The sequence below is a fragment of the Tripterygium wilfordii genome, chromosome 5 (assembly GCF_013401445.1).
Source record: "Tripterygium wilfordii isolate XIE 37 chromosome 5, ASM1340144v1, whole genome shotgun sequence".
In the NCBI taxonomy this organism is placed as follows: Eukaryota; Viridiplantae; Streptophyta; class Magnoliopsida; order Celastrales; family Celastraceae; genus Tripterygium; species Tripterygium wilfordii.
The window spans coordinates 9,995,655-10,022,954 of record NC_052236.1 but is presented as its reverse complement, the minus strand read 5'-3'; the positions used below and the strand labels follow the sequence as shown (position 1 = coordinate 10,022,954).

Below are 27,300 nucleotides of genomic sequence, written 5' to 3'. Positions count from 1 at the left end.
GGGCCAGCGGACAATATTGTTGAGGAAATTCTAATAAAAACTATTAACAAGTTACCTTTTGGGAATAGTTTGGCTCATATTAACAGAAGATATGACCTTATGGGACGTGCAAAACTGGGAACTAAACAAAATTATTTGGGATTCAGAAGTGAAAGAAATCATTTTATCTACTAATAGTGGACAAATTGGCGTATTACCAAATCATGCGCCTATTGCCACAGCCATAGATATAGGTATTTTGAGAATACGCCTTAATGACCAATGGTTAACGATGGCCTTGATGGGTGGTTTTGCTAGAATAGGAAATAATGAGATCACTGTTTTAGTGAATGATGCGGAAAAGAGTATTGACATTGATCCACATTCAATCCTGGGATCCACATTGGCATGGTAAACTCTAGAGACAGCGATACGTCCCAATACATGTCCCAATTTAGTTGTGAATATAATCTCTAACACGGAATTGAACCTGAATATGTATTGCACTTAACTCACGCATACCAAGATACGTATTGCCACTTAGGCTATCCACGGGAACTTATCAAATTGTCATGTGCAATAACATAAAGGGAACTCTAACGAATTATCACCCTAATAAAGACAAAAACAAGCATAATATATAATTATATTATCTTAACTGAAAGACTTTTAAATGTTTGTTTTTGGGATTCGGATGTGAGGAGAGAAAACAACGTGACATTATTTTTTGACCGTTGGATAAAAGTAAAAAAAACAAGAAGAAGATGTGACGTGATTAATTTAATTGTTTGATGTAAAATTTTAGGCTCGAGAATTATTTAGAAATTGTAGAGCACCAAATCCTTACTTCTATAGATCTGTGTCTTTTTGTCGTACTAAAGTTTCGGTTAAGAAAACATTTGGTTGCACACAAGATTGCTTGTCAGAAATTGGGCTGAGGTTGGACCTTAATTTTGGGCTTGTTATTGTAAATTGTTCTGTTAGAAGCCCAACATTGAATGTCTGCTCATGTTAGAATGAAGCCCAAAACTCTCCCTGTCGTTCAAGACTAGATCATTGATCCTCTCAAGATGCAAGTATTATCGGTAAAATTGATTTTGGATCATATGACCAACGCATTTTTCAAAAATTATGATCAGGTGGAAATTAGGACGTAATGATCATTAAGGCAATTGTTGATGGTGTCGGATTGAGTTGAAAATCGCATGATTGACTCCAAACAGCACGTACTTCAAAACAAATTGCCTAGTTTTTTTTGTCAAATTTGGTCGTTTGAGCCTTCACATCAGCATTTTACTGTTGTTTTGGTATTTTATTTTATTTGTTTCATTTGCAGGTTTTTATTATTTTGTTTCATTTCAAGTTATTTTAGATTCTGACTTTCGTACTATTTAAGATTGTAACCTCTCAAGGCAATTTCAGTTTCGAATTTTGAAATAATATTGAAGAAACTAGCTGTACTTCTTTTTTCAACTCTTGATATTCGTTTGAATCAATAAAGTGTTAAAGTCTTGATTCTAGTATTTATGATTCGGAACAACATATTTAAATAGAGCGTTCCTCCATCACGCTACCCAACATAAAAAAGAAGAAGTTACTTTTCCAGTTTCCTCAACTAAATCCACCAAGTGGGATCAGCAGCAAATCCAACAAATAAATTCTACTTTGCTTGGCAACATGAGGAGGGCAGCAGCACAGTAGAGTTGGAGAAACAGTTTATAAGTTATACAACACAATCATTCTAATTCCAGCATCAATGAACACGTTGTCCACATAGTTAAGTTGTTGGGTTTTTAAGACTCTTTGTTGTTGGGGAGAGGAAAATTGGGTTGATGGCCACTATAGTAGAAGACATATCAAACAAAATCTTCAAAGCAAAGATTACATGATTACATCCACATATGAGGTTTCTATAAGTCATCTATGCAATTATTTGTTTCATTAACACTAGATATATGGCTGCAGGATATTCTATGATTGTCTCCATAATTATACTTTAAATATAAGATTTACAAATAGGTTTCATAGACCATAACTTTTACTAAATCAAGCCATTTATGTCATGGATTGGAGTCTACTCAACTCAATAAGTTTGTTTTGTTGCGGTATAGCGTAGCGGAGCACATATAAGATAAACCACCTCAATCAACAACAATTCGACAAAACCAATCGGGGTTAAAGGTTCAACCACCACAAGTAATAATCAGGCACACGACGAAAGTAAATTAAGCAGAGAGCAAAGAATATACGAAGATTTATGTGGTTCGCTTATACCAAGTTTATGTCCACGGGGTTGTGCGAGTACTCCACTAGATGAACAAATCTGAGCCTCTTGGACAACTTCCAAGTTTGTTCCACCCAAAGCTATGATCACACCATTGAGAAACCGAAAAGAAATCGCACCATTGTATACTCAAGAATGATCTCTCAAAGCACTCCTCTCACTCTGTTTTTGTCTTCTGGAAAACCCTAAGAGAAAGCCCCAAAACAAAGAATACAAGAGTTACCCCAAAACTGGCCCAAAACAACTCTTAAAATTCTGATTGCGTTGATATGTCCGGACAACTACTAACCCTGCCCGGACAAATTGTCTTCTTTCTTGAAATTTCTCATCAGAGCTCCATCTGTCTGGACGACTTTCCCGCCCGTTCAAATACCACATGTCTGAACATTTTGGAATGGTGTTCGAACACTAGCAGTTGACCTACATCTTTTATTAACGAGGATGAATTAGGAACAATCAAAATTAAAAATTAGTCATTTCTTGAGTCGATTCGAAAGAGGTCGCACTCTTTAAAAATTATAGTCATTTCGTGAGTGGATTCGGAAGAGGTCACGAGTGCGAACTAAAGTATATGTATTGTCTATAACACACTTCAGTGTTTTAACGTCACGTCAAATAAATTTTTTTGGGGTCACTCCCATGAGCTAAAGATCCAGTAATTGTCTAGTGCGTGCGAAACGAGAGATTCACGTGTCTGGAATTTATCATTTATCACAGAGTCTAATATAACTGTGTTTTAGATAAGTTCTCCTTAAAAAAATGGAAAATTGAATGTCTCTACACAAAACAAAGTTTGACTCGATACAAGTTAGAGAGAATGAGCCCATCAAAATATCTAAACTAACTAGTATAAATAATACTAAGAGCACTTGCAATGGTGCTAATCTAATGGGGCATGAATACAGAAGTGTGCACAATGAAACAATTTTGTAGTCCCAAATTTATTGGAAACAACATGAGGGAAGTGAAGATTGATGTCCTCCTTGTTGGCTCCAATACGTGGGACCCACTTACCACATCCACAACTACATAAAAAATCAATACTGGGTTCCACCTCTATTACATCAAAAATCAAGTCAACAAATTTACATTATTATATCAATATATTTTTTTTATCTGCAATAAAATTTTATCATTATGATTGTTCTGAAACGGATTTGTTTTAGTATTACAAAAAAAGAAGACAAAAGTTCGCCCAACGATCCCTTGATTGATGTAGTAAATCAGGTACACTCGATAGTGATTGATTGATGGGTGTGCAGCAAAGTTTTCTGGTTCTTCTGATTTCGAGGCTGTCCCCCTTTAATGGCTGATGGTTCAGATGAGATAATCCCTTTGTGATTAGGAATTATTAACTTTCTATTCTGTCATCAACGCGCTTGTATTGTATGCTCCACCACTTATATATATATATATATAGCCACACCTTATTCTATGGGGATCAGGACAATAAGGGCAAATGCAATAAGAAATAATTTACTAGGCCAACATTTTGTTGGCCCGGTCCCATTTCTATTACACAAAAAGTCAAGTCAAACACGTATTCTAATGCAGTCACATCAGTAAAACACAAATTTCTATACACTTTTTCTTCCCACACACTTTCTCTTTCCACCCAACCCAACAACATTCCATTCCTCCATATTATCCACAACAAAACTACATCAAAATATTAAATATCAATACATCCACATCAGCAAAACACTTATCCCAATACAGCCACATAAGCAAAACACATTTTACAATACAGCCACATCAGCAAAAGACAACATCTTTGTTGGCCCAATACCACTTCACCATTGCATTTGCCCTAATGCTACCAAAGTACTGCTCAATTAGATGCTTTTCCTGGGCCCCGCATTCGCTTTTCCTTGACTTAAGAGCTTGACAAGCCAACATTGTAAGAGATGCTAATGAAAGTTATCAGAAATATACCATCCATACATAGTACACTTCAACAATGTTGTTCGTTTCGATTTATCCGATTTTCATGGATATGTCAAGTACAGACGACGTTGTTCGTTCATCCTTAACTCAGCAATGACAAACCCAATTATTATGGGTCAAAACTCAACTCATTAGGTTAGGAAATTTTTTTATTGTTATGTTAGAGGATAAGCTTGGCTTATTAACCCGTCCAACCGATGTGGTATTTATTTCATAACAACAGTTGTTGTCTACTAGGTTATAATCATAGGGTCAGAAGTTAATGTGGGTATTAGTGCCAATCTATGGAGTGGTGGCCTCCTGCAACTTCAGGGATTAAAGGGATTAATATAATTTATAGTCATCGAAAAATTAGTTATGTTTCAAATCCGTCAATCTTTCAATGATTACAAGTTATATTAACCCGCAACTTCAGCATAAACACAGACGTACAGGAGAATTGGTTGGAGTCCAATATTATTCCGATATTTATTCACTTATATATGAATTTGTGATTGTTACACATAAAATTTCCCAATTTTGTCTCTTTCCCTCTCTCCATAAATAAGGTTATAAAGGAGTTCAATTGCGTGAATTGTGATTCAATCAACCAAATTTAAAATTTTACGCCTTTTGCAAGTTGTAGAACCGAGACTAGGAGTGGAAAAAATAATTTTGATTTCGGGTTGGTTCCGAATCGGATAACATCACGTGTTTATGAAAATATTTACATGTTCAGACCCTAATCTAGATTGGTTTAAATTCGGACAAATAAACCGAATAATAATCTAATCTGAGTTAAGGTCTGAACAAAATTTATATATGTGGTTCCGATCTAATTTTAAATAGGATAAATTTTTTGTATTTAAACCTGAATTTCAGACATACTCCAATTTATGTTCGACCTTAATTTAATCCGGAAGAAATTCAGACATGCATAGCGGACATAATTTTGCGGTTAAAAAAATAAAAGAATCTGTATAAGAAAATGAAATAAATAAAGTCATTATAGTCTCTCACTCTCACATCCGCTCCGTCTCTCTCTCTCTCCCCGCGTATCTGTATACGTTCGTTTACATTTATTTCACTCCCACAAACCCCAAGAAAAATCCTCCACCGGCCTCTCGTGCCGGTTCCAAATGTGTAATCGAAATTCGAAAATCAAAGCACCGGGGTACACATCTGGGCAGATATTAGGGTTTTTTATTTGTTGATATTCGGGGACTAGGATAATTGCTTTAAGTGAGCAGGTTATCTACAATCACTCCAATGCCTTTGTCGAGGTACAGGGTAAGGAGCGAGTACGGCCTGGCCGATCCGGAGCTATACAGAGCGGCGGATAAAGATGATCCGGAAGCGCTTTTGGAAGGAGTCGCTATGGCAGGACTCGTCGGAGTTCTGCGCCAGCTTGGAGACTTGGCAGAGTGAGTCTATACCTCGCAGACATCTGTGTTTTGGATATTTCGTTTTGTTTGAGCTTATATTGTGTGGTGATTTCTGAATTGTATTTTGAATTTGCGTGCCTCAAGTCCGTTGAATTTGGAAATTGAGTTCTAGTTTCGATTTTCCTTTTGTTCTTTTTGGATTTGACCGTTGTGAGGACTTGTTCTTGAGATTTTCTGGGATATATCTCTGACCGCAGTAATGATGTTGTTCCCTCCTTCAGAATGCTGTATACAACTTGTTTCTTATCAAGTTTTTTTGGAAAAACTTTAATATCAGCCTTTACGAAGCCTTTTTTCTTCTCTTTCTGGATCTCATTCGTTTATTTTACAAATTTGGAAGTTTTAGTAAAGGGGATTTTAGCTCTATTGCGAGTTTGACCCCCAAAACTACTGAGATCCATTATTAGAATGTTGGTCATTTAAGGATAATTTTAGTTATAATTCGTCATTTTTGGTTTGGTGCTGGACTCTGCTGGTTTTTAGGTGGACTTTTTTGGCCTCCAACAAGTTTGTTTTAAAACATACTGGCTTAGTTCACCTGCTGCAATGTTAACTTCTGTGGAAGTCCAGAATCTCATTCCATTAACCTTCAAAGTAGTATCGTTTTAGAACTTTGAATTGGCAATTTGAATTAATGTAGGTGAAAGTAAGGAATGCAGTGTTTAATGCTCAATTAAGTTTAGTTACTGGTGTCTTCCTTTACATTTATTGGAGTGTTCTTGGTTAGTTTCTTCAATATTTATTCAGAAAAGCAATGTCATACATGGAAAATGTTAATGTAAGCAAATTGGAATCATGCACTTCCTTAGTAGAAGTTCTTGAGTTTTAGTCTCTAAAAGATTTCAACAATATATTATGAATTGTCAATTGTTAGTTTTCCCTAGAAGACAGTTATTAATGCTGACAATCTGAAATTATTATTTATCTTCACACTCAAGGATCAGTACCTGGCTTCGTGGTTACAGAATTTTGACTTTCTACTATTTTTCATTGAGGATTTATGACAAAAATATATGAATAATAGCTTTTTCCTGTTATTGGTGTAGGTTTGCTGCCGAGATATTTCATGATTTGCATGAGGAAGTAATGACAACTGCTGCAAGAGGCCATGGTCTAATGGCTCGTGTTCAACAACTTGAGGCAGAATTTCCTTTAGTTGAGAAAGCATTGTTGTCCCAAACTAATCATTCATTATTCTTTGGCACTCCAGGTTAGATTTCAATCTCTATGTGCTTGAAAATTTAGTTGACTATAGTTACTCTTTTTTTCAATATATAAATTAACAAAATCTCGTTTATAACAGTTAAATACAGGCTGCAATGCCAAGTACCCAGTTACCCACTCCAACTCCAACCAACTTCTTTATGGATTTGTGTGGCTGACCCTAATTTATTTGAGATAAAGACTTTGATAGGATGATGACTTTATACCCATCTAATGGTTTATGGAAAATTTTCTGGGCACTGATAATGATGATATAATTTTTCATCTCAACTTGCACAAAACAAATAGTTAACGGTGCTTAAAAACACTTTTGGAGGAAGAATATGATAAGAACATTACTGTTTTTTGGCCATGCATACATTCTTTGCTAATTATATGAAACTCACTCCCTTTTAATGATAATAAGCTTAGGTCTTGTGATTTTGTTGTACCTTTTTTACGGGATTTGAAGTAGAAAAAGCCAGTGTTCACTGTTCAGTGAGTCTTTGACTGTATTTTCAGGATGATGACATGTAAGGGGTCTTTTGTTGGGTCCAATATGATTTTGAATGTCCATTTAAATGTGTATAGGCATTATTCTTTTGAACTAATGACGGTGAAATTCGTCTTATAGGTCATATTTTCCATAGTGCTTTAAGGTCTCATTTTATGCATTTAATGAGTTAATGAATCAATTTTCTTTTTTGTTTCCTCTGTTGAAATATTGAGGTTCTCATGTCTTACAGAAGTGTTATTGACTTGCATGATGAAAGGCTGTTCCTATGTTAATGTGCTATGAAATTGCAGGTTTCGATTGGCATCCACATCTACGCTTTGAACAAAATCTGATAACCCGGGGAGACTTACCTCGCTTTGTAATGGACTCTTATGAAGAATGCAGGGCCCCACCACGGCTATTCCTTCTTGACAAGTAGGGTTGCTTGAGTTTTCTCGACTGTAAAATGTGAATAGATTTCATGTTTGGAAATAAAAGCTGTTTATATGTTTCATCCTGCACTGGTAGGTTTGATGTTGCCGGGGCTGGGGCATGCTTGAAGCGCTACACAGATCCGTCATTTTTCAAAGTTGAAGCGGCATCTTTTGGAGTACAAACAGTGGAAGTTAAAATGGAGAAAAAAGTCCGCAAAGTGAAGGTATTGCTTGAAAAATATACAATAATACAAAACGTCTGTCTTGTTATGTGTCTTAAGCTGGTATACATCTTGTTAATACCTATCATTCCTTTTTCGTAAGGATTTTATATGATCCAATCCAATAACCTTTCTGTCTTAAACATATTGGATTATGAACTCTGGGTGACTTTGTGAACTTGATGATCAGTTTTGTTGCTTTGCCATCTTTTTGCTAGACTTTTGAACATTATAGAGTACTATCATTTACCTGACAAAGATGTTTGAATTGTAATTTGATGTTTTCCTAATGGCAGAGGAAAGGTTCACGCTGGCGAAATGGAGAAACCCCAGAAATTGTGCCTGCATCACACACCAAGTGAGGCCTCAAGTCCCTTTTTTTTGCAATAAATCATTCTTGTTATTGCTATGGTTTCACATACTTAAAGTATCTATTGTTGTTTGGTTATTCAAAATTGATTTCATTAGTGCAGACTACAGCAGTTGTTTATGGAGGAGCAAATTGAGAATGGTTATAGCAACCCTGTGCGTCTTGTAAACTTAAAGAAAAGGCAGTTTAATGGGTCTCCATTTGACTCAAAATCTGGAAAAAGCTACATGGAAAAATTCCTTCTAAGTCCTCCAGAATGTAACACAGGTTGTGAAACTTCTGTTTTTGCTCCCCCCGTGGCATCTGGAAATCCAAGTGAATCAGGGCTCGAATTAATTGAAATCAGTACAGTGACTCATGTTAAAAATGTTTCGCCAGGTGAGGAAAGTGTATTTTCTCCATGTAATGGACGTGAACTGGTTCCAATACCTTGTATGGATCAGTTAAATGGAGATGTTACTGATAAAGAAATAGTGAAGGTCCTTGAACAAATTGCTCCAGGGGAGGCAGAAGAAACATTTTCTCCCCTTGATAAAATAGCAGTTGACTTGGGAGATAGAACAGATGGCAGTGAAAATGAGGATGATGCGATTAGTGAGGTAGACAATTATGTGGATGCTCTTACTATGATGGAGTCAGAAATGGGAACACACACTGAGTATAGAATGAAGAACAACCAGGGTTACTTGAATGCTGGCAAACACGAGACAGATTCTGATTCAAATGAGGAACAGCTGGAAGTACTTGCTCATTTTTCAGATTCTCTGTCAATGGGAAACTCGTCTCTGTCGGATTATGGGAACAGTTCATTTAAAAAAGAAGGATCTAGCTTTGCTTGCTCTGATATTCGAAGCAATTTGGCTGAGAATACCCCATCTGATGTCGAAGAAACAGCTAAGGTGATCCCTTGTACTGAAGATTCTGTTGGTGAGACTGTTGAATTTCCATCCAACCAACTCCCAGCATATACGAAGACTTCAGGAACCACATCTCATGATCATGTTATGTCTGATGATAATTCAATCGAGGAAGAAAATGCCCCTTACCTTGGAGAAGCATCTTGTAGTTCATTTAGTAAAGATTTAAGTTCTGTAGTAGTTTCATTTCCAGTAGCTGAATCAGATGAAATACCCTCTAAATGTATTATAGATGGTGCCAAATCGATAAACGTCGAAAAAGATGAGAGAAACCTGGCAGAGTCTTCTGCACCTGCCTCTGATTTTTTCCCCAAAGAAAGGGACGATTTTCTTTTTGGATCTGATAAGATGTGTGAGGGAGATTCAAATGTTCTTTCTGATGGTTCAGTGAATTTGCCAAACATAACAGGGATGGATCGCGAAAAGTGCTGGATTGATAATTCAACAAATGATGTGCTCCCAACATCTCATCTACAAGATAATTGTGCAAAAGATTTGGCTGATGAACACAATAGTTCACCATATTCTGAGAAATTCCCTTCCACACTTTCTGCAGAAACATCTTCAGGTAGTGCACTGCTGCTTGATCCTTCAGACACTCCTCAAGTTCTTGGAATTGAAGAAACACAACCCTCAGATGTTGCAGATAATGTCTCACAAATTGAACGTGACTCAACAAAAGTAGGAGTTCCATATGTTGAAGAGACTTCTAAAACTGTGGATGGTGATAAAATTGATAGTTTTGCCTCTGAGATAGAGTCAGTGGGAGAAGGTGATTTTTCACTTGAACATATGTCTACTTATGCGGATAAAAGTGGGATTGAGAGACCGGTGAGCTTTGATGGTATGGTGAATGAAAATCTACAAGATACTTGTGCAAAAGATTTGGCTGATGAACAAAATAGTTCACCATATTCTGAGAAATTCCCTTCCACACTTTCAGCAGAAACATCTTCAGGTAGTACACTGCCGCTTGATCCTTCAGACACTCCTCAAGTTCTTGAAATTGAAGAAACACAACCCTCAGATGTTGCAGATAATATCTCACAAATTGAACGTGACTCAACAGAAGTAGGAGTTCCATATGTTGAAGAGACTTCTAAAACTGTGGATGGTGATAAAATTGATAGTTTTGCCTCTGAGATAGAGTCAGTGGGAGAAGGTGATTTTTCACTTGAACATATGTCTACTTATGCGGATAAAGGTGGGATTGAGAGACCGGTGAGCTTTGATGGCATGGTGAATGAAACTAGTTCAGTAGAGGATGAGGCAGCTTGTGCTACAATGACTGCTTCTGCAAGTGCTGATGTCGTCAACAATGTTACTTTTCCATCTCTGGATTTGGTTTCTTCTCCATCTAATGGTTTTACAGATTTGGAAGAATGTATTTATAGCTCTGGGGATCTGCTACACCAGAGAAGATTGGAATTTAATGAGGCAATGTCGATGGAATACGTTGCAGAATCTGAGGCAAAAAAGGATGTGAATCAGCTGAAGGCGGCTCCCGAAGATTTAGATTGTGTAACTTGCGAGTCTGTCCATGATGAACAGTGCAACCCAGAAACTTTAGAGAATGTTCTTGATGCTTCTGGTCAAACTCAAATCAATTCACTTATAGAATCCACAGAACCAGACAACTTGGAATTGGAATCAGAAATGCCCCTGCGTGATTGTTCCTCACAGGTTGTCAATGGCATTGTATCTTCACCTTCTTGTTACCCTTCAGAGGCAGAAATTTCTTTGGAGCAATCATTAGAGTGGCAAGCTGGTCAATATAATGTGGAGTCTTCGCATGTAGATGAAGCAAGTTTTAATTCTTCAAATCTTCAGGCTTCACCTGATTGTCGCCTTTCTGAGCCTATATCTTCCTGGGAACCATCAGTGCAGTTGCATTTGGAGCAATGTGAGGATAAGTTCCAACCAGCTGATGTTGCAAGTTTGGAGTCATTGGATCTGCAGTCTGAGCGGATGAAATCTCCAAGTCACATAAATGAGGGGACATCCCTTGTGGCTATCTCTAGCAAAGTATCTGACAATAGAGGCTGGCTGAGATGTTCTGGACAAGATTTGGGAAAGGAACCTACTGATTCTACGATGGCTTTGAGTCAATTGGACTCTATGTTTCCTCAATTTGGCTTGTTATCTGAGGCAAGTAATGTCAATCTGGAGGAGATGCCCCCATTGCCACCTCTACCTCCCATGCAGTGGTTAGGAAAAATACAGATTTCTCCACATGCTGCACATAGAGAAGTGGTAGAACAAAGTGAGGATTCTTTCCCACTGATTCAGCCATCTTCAGCTGGCGACATAGCTCAATTTAATTTACCAGCATCAGATAAAGAGATTGTGCATCCACATAACCCGTTTTGGTCTTACATGGATAAGCCACAAGAAGCTTCTGAAGAAATAGCCACTAATTCAGGGCAGGCCAGTCCCTTCTCATTGCAATCGTCAACGTTGGTAATGGATGCAAATAGTCAACACGATGAGCTTGCATCAGTAGAAACAAAACTGCTGAACCCATTTTTACCTCTACCCAATGACAGGCCTGAGCCTGTTTTCCTGGGCTTAGAAGGAGAACCAATAGCGTCTAGTACAAATCCATTTACTCATGTTCCATCTGAGGAGTATACAACTAGACATTATTCTGTACCATCACAGGATACATCAATTCAGTCACTGAATCAATTAGCACGAGGAAAAGGTTTGGAGGCGAAGGCACTGGAACACACTCCACGAAATTCTGAAGATAAAGAAAAGAATCCTCCCGATCCATCTCTGCTACTCCCGGTGGAAGAGCAGCTTCAGCATGGATGCGTGACTTCAGAGGTAGAAACAATGTGGCCCTCAAACACATTTGCTCTGCCACCAGCCTATGATGTCGGGAAGCAAAATGGAAGTAAGCTTCCTCGCCCTAGAAATCCTCTCATTGATGCTGTTGCTGCTCATGACAAAAGCAAGGTAATCACTATTGTTGTTTCTGCCTTTTAAGATCAATCTGCTGTTCTCAAAGTGTGTGATTGACAATAAGTCGAACCTTTGCAGTTGAGAAAGGTAACTGAAAGGATTTGGCCTCAGATTGTGCAAAAGGCAGATGAAAGAGATTCATTGCTGGAGCAGATACGAACTAAGGTTGAGCCTCAAATATTTCTGCTTTGCTTATTATCATCCGATTGACCCCTTTCTCGTTTTTCTCAGTTCTGTTCCCTTTCTCTTTGAGGATGTTCCATAAAAATATTATAGGTTTCCTACCATAAAATGAAGACTAAACACATTCCTGTTTGCAGTCCTTTAACTTGAAGCCAGCAGTGGTGACAAGGCCCAACATTCAGGGTCCTAAGACCAACCTGAAGGTTGCTGCCATCCTGGAGAAAGCAAATGCAATCCGCCAGGTCCCACTCTCTCTCACACGTGTTTTTGTACTTATGCATGTATGTATACACAAACATATATGTAGAACATATTATTTGAAATGTTGGATTTCATCACAGGCACTGGCTGGAAGTGATGATGACGAGGATGCAGATAATTGGAGCGATTCTTGAGAAAGTTGCTCTACCACGGTACTTCGCTACTGCTGCTGTTCTTTCCCCAATGTTAGCTTCTCAAAAAGAAGTAATTCTTTCCCCCAGTGTGGCGGGTCATCGATATGGTCATTGCTTTAAAATATACCAATGGATCTTCCTTCCCTTATAGCGAAGTGGTAAACATTAGTGTATTCTTTGCCCTCTCTCATACTTTTGTAGAATTATTCTCCCTTCAGTCTCTCGTCTCCTTTTCCTTGGGTAGGTTCTATACGTTTCTCTGCTATGTGGCGTCTCTCTATCAAGAAAATTCTGTTGTGGAATTAATACAAGAATGGCTGCTATGAATCAGTATACAAGCGCTGTTCCAGTCAAGTTTCATGTGTTACTATAATATCTTGCAGTTGTGAATTGTTTTGTAAGTGGCATATATTTTGGTACATAGTGTACGTACTGTACAGTTCTGTAATCTTCCATGTAAAGGTTTGGTAATGGGTAACACTATTTTTTTACCATATGGTTACAATTTCATAACCAAATACATAGCAGAATTTGCAATTGAAATAGTATAAAGCAGAAGGGATTCTTGTGGCAGTAGGACCTGCTTGTTATGAAGGGTATATCTAGATGTTTGTGTGTAATTGTGTTGGCCATAATCATTGCTGACTGTAATAGCTAGATTTTATGAAATAGCTTCATATTGTGATACAAAATGCAGAAGCATGCATGATCATCGTTTAGATGGTTCTGTTAAGTTCTCTATCATCAAACTTGTGATCCTAATTTTCTGATTGCGGGCATACTTTATTATGGCTTGCTCTTTATTTTCAATATGCTGAGATTTCCTGATTTTTGAAGCTAAAGCTTGACATGCGATGAATCTTTAGTGATCATCCATGTACTTTGTGGAATGTGGCCAGATCTACACTTGTTGTATTTGATAAATCCAGTTTACAATATTGAATGTGAGCCTCCCACACTCTCTGGTGTTTATGTTTGTGATAGGATTGTAAAAATTTACCAATAAAATCGAATCCAACCAGGTTAATTGATTGATTGGTTAGTCAAATTTATGTCAAAAAATTCAGAAAAAATCAATCGAAAATCGATAATAACCGACCAATTGATCCATTAAATTTATGGAAAAAAAATCAGCTTACTGTTTTCAGCCTTAGTAAGTAGTAGTTGATTCGAAATGTCGTCGCTTTCCCATATTATATTCGTACTCCTTTTTCCACCCTGTAGAATTGTAAGTTTTCATCTCCCCTTCCATAAAACCTAAAATAAAAACCCTCCTAAATTCCTAATTTTTCAGTCATCGCGTGTAATTAGCCCCAAAATAAGAAAAAGCGGTAAGCATGAAAAAATCCAAAGTAAAATCCCTAATAAAGATTCGATTTTATGGGCAAATCCCCTCCTATCAACACAGTCAAGCTACAATATCTCGTGAGAACCACTAAAGCCCCAAAACCTGCGTACCAATTTGTTAAGGAGAAGTCGAAGAACATGGAGAGCAGCAGCCGCGCTGACAGAGATGAGAGAAGTAGTTGCAACGGTAGCGTCAGCAACGCGACACGCTTGCTGCTGTCGGAGGTTGTGTCGGATTGCGTAAAGCGGTGGTTCAAAGACACGCTTAAAGAAGCCAAAGCAGGGGATATAAACATGCAGGTCTTGGTGGGTCAGATGTATTACAGTGGTTATGGCGTTCCCAGAGACGTCCAAATGGTTCGTCTAGTTTTTTTTGTTTTTTTTTTTAATTATTTTTGGCCTACGTGCTGCCTTGATTTGGTAGGTTGTCGATTTTTCTGCGTTTAGGATTTTGTGAAAATTCTAGTATGTAGTTCACGGTTGAAGTTTCTCTCTTTTGCTATCTTAATGGATTTTTGTGCTGTTCGGATGTATTAGGGCATACAAAATCTGCCAATTTTCTATTTTTGGGCCTTGTTGATTGATGGTTTTAACTTCCTGCATAGCCACATAATTGGATCTCGAGTTAATTTTTCTTTCCTTAGCTACTGCATCTCTTTCTTTCTCGCAGTCTCTTGAGTCGTATAACTTGATGAAGCAGTTGGTTCGTATTGATTTGATCCTGGTTCTCTATTTGCTTCATTCATTCTTATTCATCCATGTCCATCATATGTGGTTATGGCATAATATTTGTTTATGATCGTTGGTTACACATGGTGTTATAGGGAAGAATTTGGATGACAAGAGCATCAAGGACTAGATCCTCAGTTTGGAAAGTCAGTGATAAGCGTCCAGGTTGACCCTTTATCCATCGATGTGACTGATCACTTATCTTCAATTTTCTTTATTATTGATCAGTGACTTTGTATGTATGGTTTCATTTTGTCAGGTTATAATGCTAGTGACTCAGATTCAGATGAGTTGAAGGGTGATTCTTAGCGAGTTAAGATATTAATTAATGTTCACACACTGAAAGCTTGAAATGGTGAGTTGGTGTTGATTTTACTCGAGGCTCTTGCACTCAATTTGAAAATTCATTAAAGAGGCACCAAGGAGGGGCCAACCCAACACCAAGCATAAAGCTTATTGTACATTAAGCCCTGTCCAGTAATTTACATTTATTGAAATTGCATCAAATAAACCTTCCGTGGATGTTCTGCAAGCACATTAGTGGTATGGTTCCTTAAGAACATTACTAATAATAGTATATAGATTGATCGTGTTCTCATGGTTTACTTGTTCTCTTAGAGATTATTGATTTGGAGTCTCCCTAATTTCTTCTGTTTCTTCACCTTTTTTAGTTTGAAAAATATGCTAAGATGTTTTTCTTTATCAGAAGTACTTAGGCCAAAACTGTCTAATTTTTTGTCTATTGTTTGATACAGTGAAATATTAGGAACTTTCGCCCAAATATAGATGTGAAAAGGTAAGTTGCAGCCTGACAACCTTTCCACTAGGCCACAAGTTCAGCTGTGGCACCGATTACAACCTTCACTTTTGTGGACCATGCATTAGATATATTTAAATATCTTTACAATTTTTCAAGCATCAGCTTTAGAATGGATATAATATTAGATACCTGTTGGCAAAGTTTTACTGTCCTCCTGCTTTTGTGATCAAATGATTATTCGTCCTGATGATTAAGGTTTATCGACCATTAAAAGAAAATTAGATGACGAATCAATTGAGATATTCGTAATATTGATCAGTGAGGATTGGCCTTATATAGTTGGGGGATACTTACGTGTTAGGTCTGTGGCAGGCTGATGTTAGTGCTTGGGACAACGATACAAGTGTGTGTTACTCTTATTGAGCGTTTCGCTTGGTTAGATGAATGGTTGGAAAGGAAAAATTGACAAACAGTCGCTTAATTTATTCTCCAAGTTCTGGACAAGCAAAACAATGATTGTTTGTTGTGTGAACAGGTTGTGTTTGTTGTACACAAACAATTGAAAGGGCATTGCAAAGTAGAGGGTTCTGTAAGTTCAGTGGTGAGGTAGTAAATCACTTGCTTCCTCTGTGCCGTGAGGAAATGACCGTGTGTGTGTCATGTTTGAAACTTTTGGAGTGTGCTTAGTGATGTCTTGTTCTGCAGTGGACATGCTGCTGTTGTTTAAGATGAAGTTTGAAAGGTATAGAAATGAAGCCTTTTTGCTGCTGTTTCCTTTCTGTTTGTTATTTCTGGCTGTTTCCTTTTTGTTTATTATTTCAGGTTGTTTCCTTTTTGTTTGATGTCATGTATTCTTTGCTAAATGTTTTTTTTCTAGGAGAGCCTTCCTGCAAGCATGCATACAGTTCGATGCATGCAAACTTATCATTCAAGCTTTTCATTCTGATTCGATCTCGTTTTCTCTTTTTTTTTTTTTTTAGGTTCCTGCTTGGTGCTGTTTTTCCTCCTCCGCCACTTCGAGGTTTGAATGTCCATGGAACAATTTTCATTCTTTTTAGTATTTTGAATATCCTTTCTGTCTGGTTCTTTTTTCTCATACTAGCTCCTCCTTTGTAATCTTTACTGTTTACTTCCTTTTAACTGAAATCTTTTTTTTGTTAATAAATACAAAACAATTGTAATTTGTCAAAATTTCTCTGGGTGCCTAGAATGTTTATGGAAGTAACACTAACATATGTGGGTCGAATGAGGTCTCTCCCTAAATTGATCCATGTGCACCCCTACTGAAGTGGGTCGCATGCACCTCAGCCGTACAAGCAGTTGATGTTATGTTAACTACGTATATGTTAGTGAACGTGTGGTGGTGTATTGTCTTGTGGTTATATGTTCAATTAGTGGGAGACTAGGAGGTGGAGCAGTTACAGCACGACCTTATGGTTAGTAAAGTAGGGGGGGAGCATGTGTTGTCTAAGTTATTTTCAAACCACATCTCATGCATGAGAGGATGGTAGTTACCTGTAAAAAAAAAGGTTTTGTGATTTGGAATAAAGAAGTTACCCAGTAAAAAACCAACTACTAGTTTGTTCTAGGAGGTTGGTTGCCCTCCAAGTGACCAATAAATTGTTTTATTTGTTTCAATCATTGGAAAACAGAAGAAATACTCCACTAAAAGGGATCCAAATTTCCTAAATAAGCTTGTCACAAGCCCGTAACATATGAAAGTGCTCTACCCTCTCCACTGGTGAGGATTCTTCTGGCATCCCTTTACTGCCATCAGGATCAGGTTTCACCATTTCACCGGATGGTAGTCATGACATAGGCAATGGTAGCTCAAGCCCACAAAGAAACATGGCTAGATCTGGTGGTTCACTAATTACAGTAGCATTTGAGATATTAGTAGGCAACTTGCCATCAGCTAAGCTAAACTTGGGATTCAAGTGGCCACTTTTAATGAGGTCACAACATTTGCAAATCTGAGATGTCGAAGCAGATCAAGTGAGGGGTCCAGCCGGCCATAAAGCTTTCTCTCGAGTCTCGCCAGTCAACAAACACAAGAAGAGAATCAAGAGATAAAGAGAAAGCATATATAAGAAAGGACAGAGTTGAGAGTTGTTGTAGCCTGTAGAGTGTAGAGATCAGTCGATCAGAGAAGGGGGGAGAGTCATGAGATTGAGAATGATGAGATACCAATACGATGGATGGAGAACCAGAGGAGGATTTTGACAGACTAAAACTTTTCTTACTTTGGCTTGAACCCCTTACTTTTATTAGTTTGTTTGGACTCTTAATTACTTTTTTATGGGCTTTATAAATAAGTAATACTTATGGGCTTTTTAAAATAGATTGGGGTTATTCTAACTAAAAATTTTCTTGGGGGCCCTGGGCGATGGCCCAACCCGCCCAGGCCCAGGGCCGCCCCTGTATGCCAAGTACATATTTTGGTCCATACACTGTTTTAGGCACATTATTATATCAATAATGACTCTTTATCTATTGTTGGGCTAAATTGATATCATCACTAGATGGAAAGGTGAAATCAAAAGGTATTAACCAGAATAACATCAAGTAATTAAAGAACAATTAATTGAAATGAAGAGAAATGGAAACACTAGGGTTGGTTGTAGCTGTTTGTGCAATTCAATCCGTTTATGCTTTCTATATTTGTTCTGAGTTAGATTTGAAGAATGGAGTGAACACCAAGTCAAACAAAGAAAATGAATAAGCCACCAAGTTTCATGCATACCTTTTTGCTTTCATTGACAATATTGAATGCTCAACTCAGCCACAAATAGTTGAATCTCCGTACTAACTTGTGCTACTCTTCTTGGTCATCTCGTACACCCGCCATTGACTCTTGACTTGCAATTATAAATATAATTAAAATACCCAACTATCGTTTTTTTTAATTAAAAATAGTATTATCTTTTATCAATCCACTTGTACCCATTGGCAATTGCAACCTTGCAATTCTAAATCTAATTAATATTAATTTTTTTATATTAAAAATAGTATTATCTTTGTATCAGTCACTTGTACCAATTCCAACCTCCACAACACAAAGCCATTATATATATATATATTCCAAAATTAGCAGTCACACCTTCAACCTCTCATAGAATATTATTTTAATATTTTTTTTTGTCAACCAGTGTGCGGTACCTGGTATCTTATATTCTTATGTACAAACAAATATTGTGTCCTGTGCAAAACCTAACAATAACGACAGCCATTCAGGCAGGTAATACCTTCCCCACCTAATAATAAATACAATAAAAATCTGTTTTAGTTAAGTCCCAAAATCACTCTTTTTTTTTTTTTTTTGGGTTAAGTGCCAAAATCACTCTTACTTGTATACGAATCTAAAAACTAATATAACTATAGAAATAATAATTAAGCATCAGTAGGTAAATATGAAAATTTCATATTTGGAGAGTTCGAGGTTCCGTAATTTTCTATAGGCTATAATTTATATCTATTGATGGAGAAAAAATATATAAATTTTAAAAAAATGGATAAAAAAAATATAATATGATGTAAGACACCTTCCAAATCATTTGATTCTAAAATTTTAAACAAAATGTGAAACCCCGATATCCATATTTGGGGGTAGTGATGGCCTCGCTACATTAAAAAAAATAAAATATTGAATATGTTATGATTTTTTTAATCCATTTATTGCTTTTTAAAGCTTTAAAATTGGTCAATTTGTGGTTTTGGATGACACTGAGCAGCATGAAACTTACCGTTGAATTTCCTTATTTGGTCAATTTTAATTATTTTTTTCCAAAATAGCATGTGATAGCGGTTGAAATCAGTCACTCTAGGAATTTTAATTGTAAATCTAATCAGCCACTCCAAAACTCGAGATGGGGGGATAAGCTTGAGAGCTTAAGGAATGTAATTAAATAGGGCGAAGATAGATATAGGAAATGTAATTTTAATAAAAACAGACAAGAGAGTGAACAAACAATTAAATTAAATGAGAGAAGTAAGAAAAAGTAAGCTTTTTAAATATTTTAGCTCATTTTTCAAATATGAATGAGACATCGATGACGATGTAGCTAATATGATTGAAACGAGTGGATAAAGCGGAGGAGTGCATTCGAGATTTTATGTGAGAAAAATGATTTATTTTAAGATTGAAGGGAGAATTCTATAGGTTGGCTATACGACCCGCGATGATGTATGGTTATGAGTTTGGGGTTATTAAGAGACAAATATCAAATAAATGTGAATGTTTCGTTGGATGTGTGGCGCACGTACGATAAAAATATGATAAATAAAATGAGATAATAAGATCTAACGCAGGAGTAGTGCAAATTAAAGATAACTCAAAAAATGGTTTAAAATTGTATGAGCATGTACAACGTAGAGATGTCAGTGAGATAGTAAGGATAATCAAGAGAATTTATATAGGAAAAAGTATGAAATGAAGAGAAATACCTAAAAATACATTATTTAAGGTAGTAACAAAGGATATATATTGATTTAATAAGAGTTTATGAAAATATCATCCTAATATATAAATGAATGGCGAAAACGAATCCACGTAATGGATTCCCGTTGATTTTCTCATATAATAATATAGTTGACCCCAAACTTTTGGAATAAATAGTTAGATGATGATGATGAATGTGTTTACTTGATTTTGCTTTTATTAATTTATTTTAATTATTTTGCAAATGAGCTATTGGTTGAGTGGCAATGACTTTGCATGTCCCTGACTGAGGTCATGGGTTCTAGTCTCACCTCCTCCGAATATTTACAAGGAGGTGTGTGGGCTTCGTCTGCCCCTATGTGGGCTTGATAGTCTGCCCCTGCGTGGGCTTGATTTGTGCCTCCTGCGTGGGGCCTGTTGACACCTGTACTTTCAGAGGCTTGATCTGGTGGTGTGTCGTATATTGTGTTTGTACTTGTACTCAAAAAAAAAAAAATTTATTTTAATTATTTTAATCTGAAGATAATATAGAAATTATAATATAATTCGTGAATAATTTCATTTTGAAATCAAAAAATATATATAATAAAAGATGAAAAATTAATATTTTAGAGATTGGAATAGTGACGATTGCAGGTCAATTTGAATATATATCTCGTAAGGATTTGTGAGTTCCGCAATTCCTTAGAGTTTACAATTTACATCTAAATATTTAATGGTTGAGAAAAAGACAAACAATTTTTAAAAATAAAAATATGGTGTGATGCACACCTATCAAACCATTGTATTCAATTTATAAACGAATCGCAGAGCTCTCATATTCATACCGTAAATTATTAAAAGTTGATATAATAAGTGAGTAAAATAGAGAACCGATTCAATAATACAATTAATGTAAATGCTCTTAAGGAATATGGATATTATCTCCATATATGGCCTTGTAGGATTCCATATCCCCCCACCCCAAATGAAAAGCTACATTGCATACATGTGAAATGACACCCCATACCCTCCCCTTCCAGAGACTTCTCCCCTAAATCGCAATTACGAATAAGGGCAATAAAGTCATTTTACAATAACAACGAAAGCAAATGCGTACCTATCATATCACTACCAGTCAAGACCTAACAGGTGGGACCCAACACGGAGACTACTCGTTTCTTCATACCGTTCTTATCTGAGTAAGGCTGGTACCAGCAAAGTGACAACTATAAGTACGGCGACAATAACTTTACCGGAATATCTTTATTTTTTTTTTTTTCTTTTTGTTTGTGACCCAAATTGGGAATATTTTAATTTATTTTGTGTTTGGTCAAATTTTTGTACGTACCGTCCGCACTTGAATCTGTCCTTCCTCGCATACCTCCTGCACCAGATGAGAATAGAAAATGGCTTCCACTATCTGTATATAATGACCAAATTACCCTCGCTGGACCGGCCCCTTTCTCTTTTTTCCTTCCGTGACTCCGTCCTTATTGTACTTCCGTACGGATGACCTGTTTTTCTTTCTCTGTAGAATGACTGTAGTACCCTCACATCTTCATAAATAAGACCTTAATAATGTCACCACATAAATATTCAAAAACAAAAAAGATTTACTAATGTTAATATGTTCGGACTCTTCAATTTACTTCATTTCCATTTTTCTTTTTTTCTTTTTTTTTTTGAGAAACTTCATTACTAAATTTGAAATGATGCTAAAACCGAAAATTCATGAATAAGTTTTGTGGATGAAGAAAAATTGACATGACAAATAGAGGGGGAAAAAAACTCGCAAGGGAAGAAGGTTTTTTGTCGAAGTCAACCCAAGAAGAAAGGAATTCGTTGAATCAAGAGAACGAAAAAGCATATGCATGATCCCAACAATCCTAATGATAATAAGTTCCCATTGATATAGAGTGGCGGGGGAGTTTGCTAAAATTTCAACACCCATGTCACAATCACTATAGAAAGGAATATTCCGTTTTAGATATGTAGACATTATGAATTGAAAATTCACACTCTCAATTTACTCTTAAAAAAATTACTTACTTAAGCATCAGAGTCTTCTGCGCTGCCAAGGACCGTCCTCCTTTTGTTCTTGCGGAATACAAGGTTCGTCATCTAAGTCACAGCCTGGACCTTAACTGTCGACTTAATTGAGCACAATTTTACATGGACAAGTTTATATAAGTTTAATCTTTTCATTATTTTTTAGCTACTATATTCTTCAGTTTCCTTGATATCCAAATTTGAAATGATACTACCTTGTATTCCGCAAGAATTCGGTTTAGATATAATATGAGTCATCTACTATCCAAGGGCAATTTCGTCTGATCAGAAGTGAACAATAAGCAAGAAATATATAATATTATAAAACACCATAAGGATATATTAGTAATTTGAATTCCCCGTCAACTTCCTCACCCACACCCACTATTTTTCTGTTTACGGTTACTTCAATATCTCGTATACCTCTCTGACAATATCTATCATCTTCATCTCTTCCTGCTCTCCCCACCTCATCTATCTCCAGGACCCAAAGAACCCTAACACCAACATGAAGAGGCAAAAGAGCTATGAAATCATCAATCTCTTCGATCTCCTTTCGGATGAAATCATGTTCACAATTCTAGATTTACTTAACCAAAACCCTCTTGATAAGAAGGCATTTTCTCTGGTTTGCAAGTCATTTTACAATATAGAATCCAAACATCGAAGGACCCTCAAGCCGCTGCGTCAAGAACATCTCCTTCGAACCCTCAATCGGTACCCAAATGTCGCCCACATCGATCTGACACTCTGCCCACGAGTGAACGACAGTTCCTTGGAAATCGTTGCAAAAACATACAAAAAAACGCTCCGTTCCATCGATCTCTCCCGTTCTCGGTTCTTTTCGGGTAGTGGGTTGTTGAGTTTGGCTGAGAATTGCAAGAATCTCGTGGAGATTGATTTATCGAATTCTAAAGAACTTCAGGACTCGGCCCTGGCTAATATTGCAGAGGCGAAGAATCTTGAGAAGCTCTGGTTGGTGAGATGCAAGAAAATCACAGATATGGGAGTTGGATGTATCGCTGTGGGTTGTAAGAAGTTGAGGTTACTCAGCTTGAAATGGTGCTTGGGTGTCGGTGATTTGGGGGTGGAGTTGATCGCTTTTAAGTGTAAAGAGATTCGTTATTTGGATCTCTCCTGCTTGCCGGTAATTCCTCTTTGTTTGATGTGCGAAATTGAAAGAAAAAATAAACGATTTTCGTATGGAATTTTGATGTGCTTGTTTGATTTGCGTCTATTCTGGTTTTTTTATTTTCTTTGGCTGGATATAATTTTGTCATATTGTTCTGTTTCAACTGATTGTGGCATTTGTGCATATTTCTTTATACTATCTCAGTATCTCATTAGCCATTTTGTCTTGTAAAATTGATTTTGTTTGGTGGAGATTATTACTGTGATTTGAACTTATGGTTTGGTGGAATTTCATCAGAATTGAACGCTTGTCTGCGACAATTGAAGATGTTGTAGCACTAATTAAGGTTGTTCATGTTTGCATATCGTGCAGATAACAAATGAATGCTTGCCATCCATCTTGAAACTACAATATCTTGAAGACTTAATTCTAGAAGGATGCTTTTGCATTGACGACGACAACCTTGCAGATATTGGACACAGATGCAAGTCTCTGAAGGTAGATTCTGATCTAAAACCTGAAATAGCATTAAGTGCAAAAACTTTAATAGTAATGCATTACCTTTTCTTTTGGAACTCATAGAATTCAGTTTAGATATATTATCTTTGAAGAGTATCACGTGGGAAGTTCGTTGCCTAGGTTACTGAATGTTGATTTCTGTACATTTATCTGACAATAGCCTCCTGGTTTTACAGTTACTTGATATGTCAAATTGCCATAATATCAGTCATGTTGGTTTGTCTTCTCTAATTGGTGCTGCTGAATCTCTACAACAGCTAACATTAGGCTATGGCTCTCCTGTAAGTTGGTTTTTTTTTTTTGATACTCCGTTTGAGAGGTTTTCCTCTAAGATCTTTCATTAATAGGTGCTGATGGATCTGGTCCAGGTCACGGTTTCTCTTGTTGATAGTTTGAAAAAGCTGTCTGTGCTGCAATCTATCAGACTAGATGGCGCAGTGGTCACTTGTGATGTATTGAAGGCAATCGGAAGTTTTCCCATGTCACTAAGAGAACTGAGCTTGAGTAAATGTTCAGGAATTACTGACGATGGTCTATCCTTCCTCATTAAAAAACATGAAGATTTAAGGAAGCTGCACATCACTTGTTGTCGGAAGATTACTTATATTGCCATTGCACATATAACAAGTTCATGCGCTAATCTTGTTTCACTAAGAATGGAGTCGTGCACAATGGTCCCTAGAGAAGCTTATGTCTTGATTGGAGAGCGATGTCGTTTTCTGGAGGAGCTTGATGTGACAGATAATGAGATTGATGATGAAGGTTTTCCCTTTCGCCATTATAGTGTGAATTAGAACTTCCTGACTTGTTGGCATACTTATCCTCTTTCTCCATGCAGGTCTGAAATCAATTGCTAGGTGTTCCAATCTCTCCATCTTAAAACTTGGAATTTGCTTAAACATAACTGATGCTGGGCTTGCTCATGTTGGAATGTGTTGTCCAAAACTTAAAGAGCTCGATTTGTATAGGTAATAATAACCTACAGCAGATGTTTTATTTTGTTATCTTATTTTGTATAGCTGAGATTAATCTGTCTTATAGTTCGATATCTTGTTTGATTCATGACAAAATCCTAGAATATTAGGGGGAATGTTTTAGGGATTGCCTTTGTTTATGAATAACTGTCATAAGACTAACTTGTGGTTACTGTTTTTCAGATCAGCTGGAATAACGGATATAGGTATCTTAGCAATTGCTCGTGGTTGCCCTGACCTTGAAATGATTAATACGTCCTACTGTTATGACATCACTGATCGATCCCTACATTCGTTGTCCAAATGTTTGAGGTTGAATACATTTGAAAGTCGAGGCTGCCCTCTTATAACATCTTTGGGTCTAGCAGCCATTGCAGTGGGATGCAAACAACTCATCAAGCTTGACGTAAAGAAGTGTCTCAGCATTGATGATGCTGGAATGATTCCACTTGCTCAATTCTCCCAAAATCTCAAACAGGTACTTACCCTCCCGTTTTTCTCATGACTTGTTATAAACATGATGCACAAAAATCAGATCTTGAAGTGCAATAGCTGCATTTTTGTTTGCAGATTACTTTGTCATATAGCTCAGTTACGGATATGGGGCTTTTGTCCCTTGCGAGCATCAGCTGCCTACAGAACCTGACTGTCTTGCATTTGAAGGGTTTGACTCCAAGTGGACTGGCCGCTGCCCTGTTAGCGTGTGTAGGGCTAACAAAAGTGAAGCTTCATGCATCTTTTAAACCGCTTTTACCACAACTGATTTTTGAACATTTAGAAGCGCGCGGTTGCGTATTTGAATGGAGAGATAAAGTATTTCAGGTACACATTTGACATGACATAGGGTCTTTCTCAATCTGAGCATTTTAGTCGACAATCTTCATATATATATCTTTTGTAGTTACTCTCTACATACAGTTCGATGTTATGATATCTTAAGACTGCTTTCGAAATACTTGACTGCAAGATGTTACTTGAAATTCAAGGTGATATTCCATGATTTCTTGTGGTTTTGCAACTGTGCTTTCTAAAAAAGGGAAGGGCACCTGCAGGGTTGGGTCCAATGGGGCCCAACCTCGGAGTTGTTGCACCTTCTCCAAAAAAAGAAAAGAGATAGAATTACTATAAGCATCACTGAGTGAGATAGACTAAGTTTGTATGTGATAAACTCGTTGATATTAACCAGTCTGATGATTTGAGCGATTTTATCATGTTATTGACATCGCTTTTATGTTGTTGACAGCCTGAACTAGACCCAAAGTGCTGGAAATTGCAAGTCGAAGATATTGTTCACTAGAGAATTTTCGAAGGTCCTCCTTTTATGGTTGATAAGCTCTTACTGGCAAATGTAGATTCCCCCGTGCAAGTGACGAAGTCCTTAGCATTTTGGCATGTGAGATTTGTTTGATATAATTGGGAATGAATTCATTGTCACTGGTTGCTGACAACATTTTAATGCTTTGGATGGGAATTCCTTCCTGGAGTCTGGAAGTGGAAGGGATGAAAGTTTTTTTTTCATTTTTTTTTATATGGCAGCTAGAAAAAGAGAGATACAAATCGATGAGGTCGAAACCCAAATCGATGTGGTGGAGAGATCAAATCACCCTCCAACCACTGTAGAAGATCATGAAGAAAACACATGGGAATGCTACCAGAGTGAGACCCAGCAGCAGCCCTTTGGCCAGACGATCGGTCCAGGCATTGTTGAGCCTGTTCGCATGTACGCATTGTCATTTTGAACTTGCCTGGGAGAGAGATCCGATTTCCGAGCTTCCTCAATAATGGGCTGAATGGTCCAGTCCTCTACCAGAGAAGGCTGCTTAAGGGCTTTTTTATGATTGGGCCAAGAAATTGTTTCTGTTTCAAAGAGTAAAATTGGGTCCGTTGGGGAGTGTGTTTATTTTGAGTTTTTGGCCTACTGAGGTAAGGTGAGTGAGGTGCGTTGACAAAAATGTTTAGCGTGTCAAAAATATGTACTTATAAAGTTTACCCAGTAAATTTTTATTTTAAAAAAGCACTCAAAATGTCTCAAATTACAAAATAAATTCACATAATTTTAATTTTTTCACCCAAACCCTCTCTCCCACCTTTCCACCCAACCGGACACCACCCTTCTCCGTTGTCCGGCGACCATTTATGCAATGTGATTGTTGAAATCAGATTTCTCAATATTTGGTGACAGGTAATCTGATGAGTTCTTGTTAGTATTTGATACTGTTGCTTGGCTCACTTGCAGGATAAACTTTTTCTGACAATCCCTGTTGCAATTGATTTTGGGTGCAAGTTGAATTTTCTATATTGTACTCATATAATGCTTTACGCATTTCATCTGTCATTAGTGATTTCTTTAGACTTTTGAGATGAGAAAGTCACTGTGTTAATTTTTACCGTTTATGGTACTGTGTTACATGAAGTATATTAATTTTAAGTGTACATCGAATATAATTTTAGTTTATTGTAAAAATGTATAGATCAATGACTTCTATTTAACAAGGCTAATTACATTAATGAACTTGTTTTAGTTAAACAAATTAATTAAGTATACATAAA

At 36.9% G+C, this 27,300-nt stretch overlaps 4 protein-coding genes across 6 annotated transcripts; all 4 read left to right on the top strand.

Annotated features, from left to right (window-relative positions):
- Positions 1-91: 91 nt before the first annotated feature.
- On the top strand, positions 92-3,593 carry LOC119998607 (ATP synthase epsilon chain, chloroplastic-like). Its single transcript, XM_038845946.1, has 3 exons — positions 92-390; positions 3,430-3,490; positions 3,585-3,593. The coding sequence occupies exons 1-3, from the start codon at positions 92-94 to the stop codon at positions 3,591-3,593; spliced, it is 369 nt and encodes a 122-aa protein (XP_038701874.1).
- A 1,617-nt stretch (positions 3,594-5,210) lies between these two features.
- LOC119998508 (protein SCAR2-like) lies at positions 5,211-13,396 on the top strand. Of its 2 annotated transcripts, XR_005468273.1 has the most exons (10): positions 5,211-5,613; positions 6,681-6,844; positions 7,645-7,768; positions 7,862-7,991; positions 8,285-8,346; positions 8,462-12,236; positions 12,321-12,407; positions 12,563-12,667; positions 12,767-12,978; positions 13,065-13,396. XR_005468273.1 is itself a non-coding variant. In XM_038845861.1 (9 exons), exons 1-9 carry the CDS (start codon positions 5,459-5,461, stop codon positions 12,818-12,820), a joined length of 4,656 nt encoding a protein of 1,551 aa, XP_038701789.1. In that variant the 5' UTR covers positions 5,211-5,458; the 3' UTR covers positions 12,821-13,396. The 2 variants fall into 2 exon arrangements, 1 of the variants encoding a protein (XP_038701789.1); XM_038845861.1 differs by having other exon boundaries at positions 12,767-13,396.
- Positions 13,397-14,026: 630 nt separating this feature from the next.
- On the top strand, positions 14,027-16,878 carry LOC119998327. 2 transcript variants are annotated; one of them, XR_005468220.1, is made up of 5 exons: positions 14,027-14,524; positions 14,992-15,061; positions 15,156-15,251; positions 16,192-16,398; positions 16,637-16,878. XR_005468220.1 is itself a non-coding variant. In XM_038845630.1 (4 exons), the coding sequence occupies exons 1-3, from the start codon at positions 14,201-14,203 to the stop codon at positions 15,203-15,205; spliced, it is 444 nt and encodes a 147-aa protein (XP_038701558.1). In that variant the 5' UTR covers positions 14,028-14,200; the 3' UTR covers positions 15,206-15,251; positions 16,637-16,878. The 2 variants fall into 2 exon arrangements, 1 of the variants encoding a protein (XP_038701558.1); XM_038845630.1 differs by lacking the exon at positions 16,192-16,398 and having other exon boundaries at positions 14,028-14,524.
- A 5,647-nt stretch (positions 16,879-22,525) lies between these two features.
- Positions 22,526-26,810, top strand: LOC119998886 (F-box/LRR-repeat protein 3-like). The gene is made up of 8 exons (XM_038846357.1): positions 22,526-23,272; positions 23,630-23,755; positions 23,953-24,057; positions 24,145-24,538; positions 24,615-24,744; positions 24,934-25,228; positions 25,321-25,572; positions 25,994-26,810. Exons 1-8 carry the CDS (start codon positions 22,634-22,636, stop codon positions 26,045-26,047), a joined length of 1,995 nt encoding a protein of 664 aa, XP_038702285.1. The 5' UTR covers positions 22,526-22,633; the 3' UTR covers positions 26,048-26,810.
- Positions 26,811-27,300: the final 490 nt, after the last annotated feature.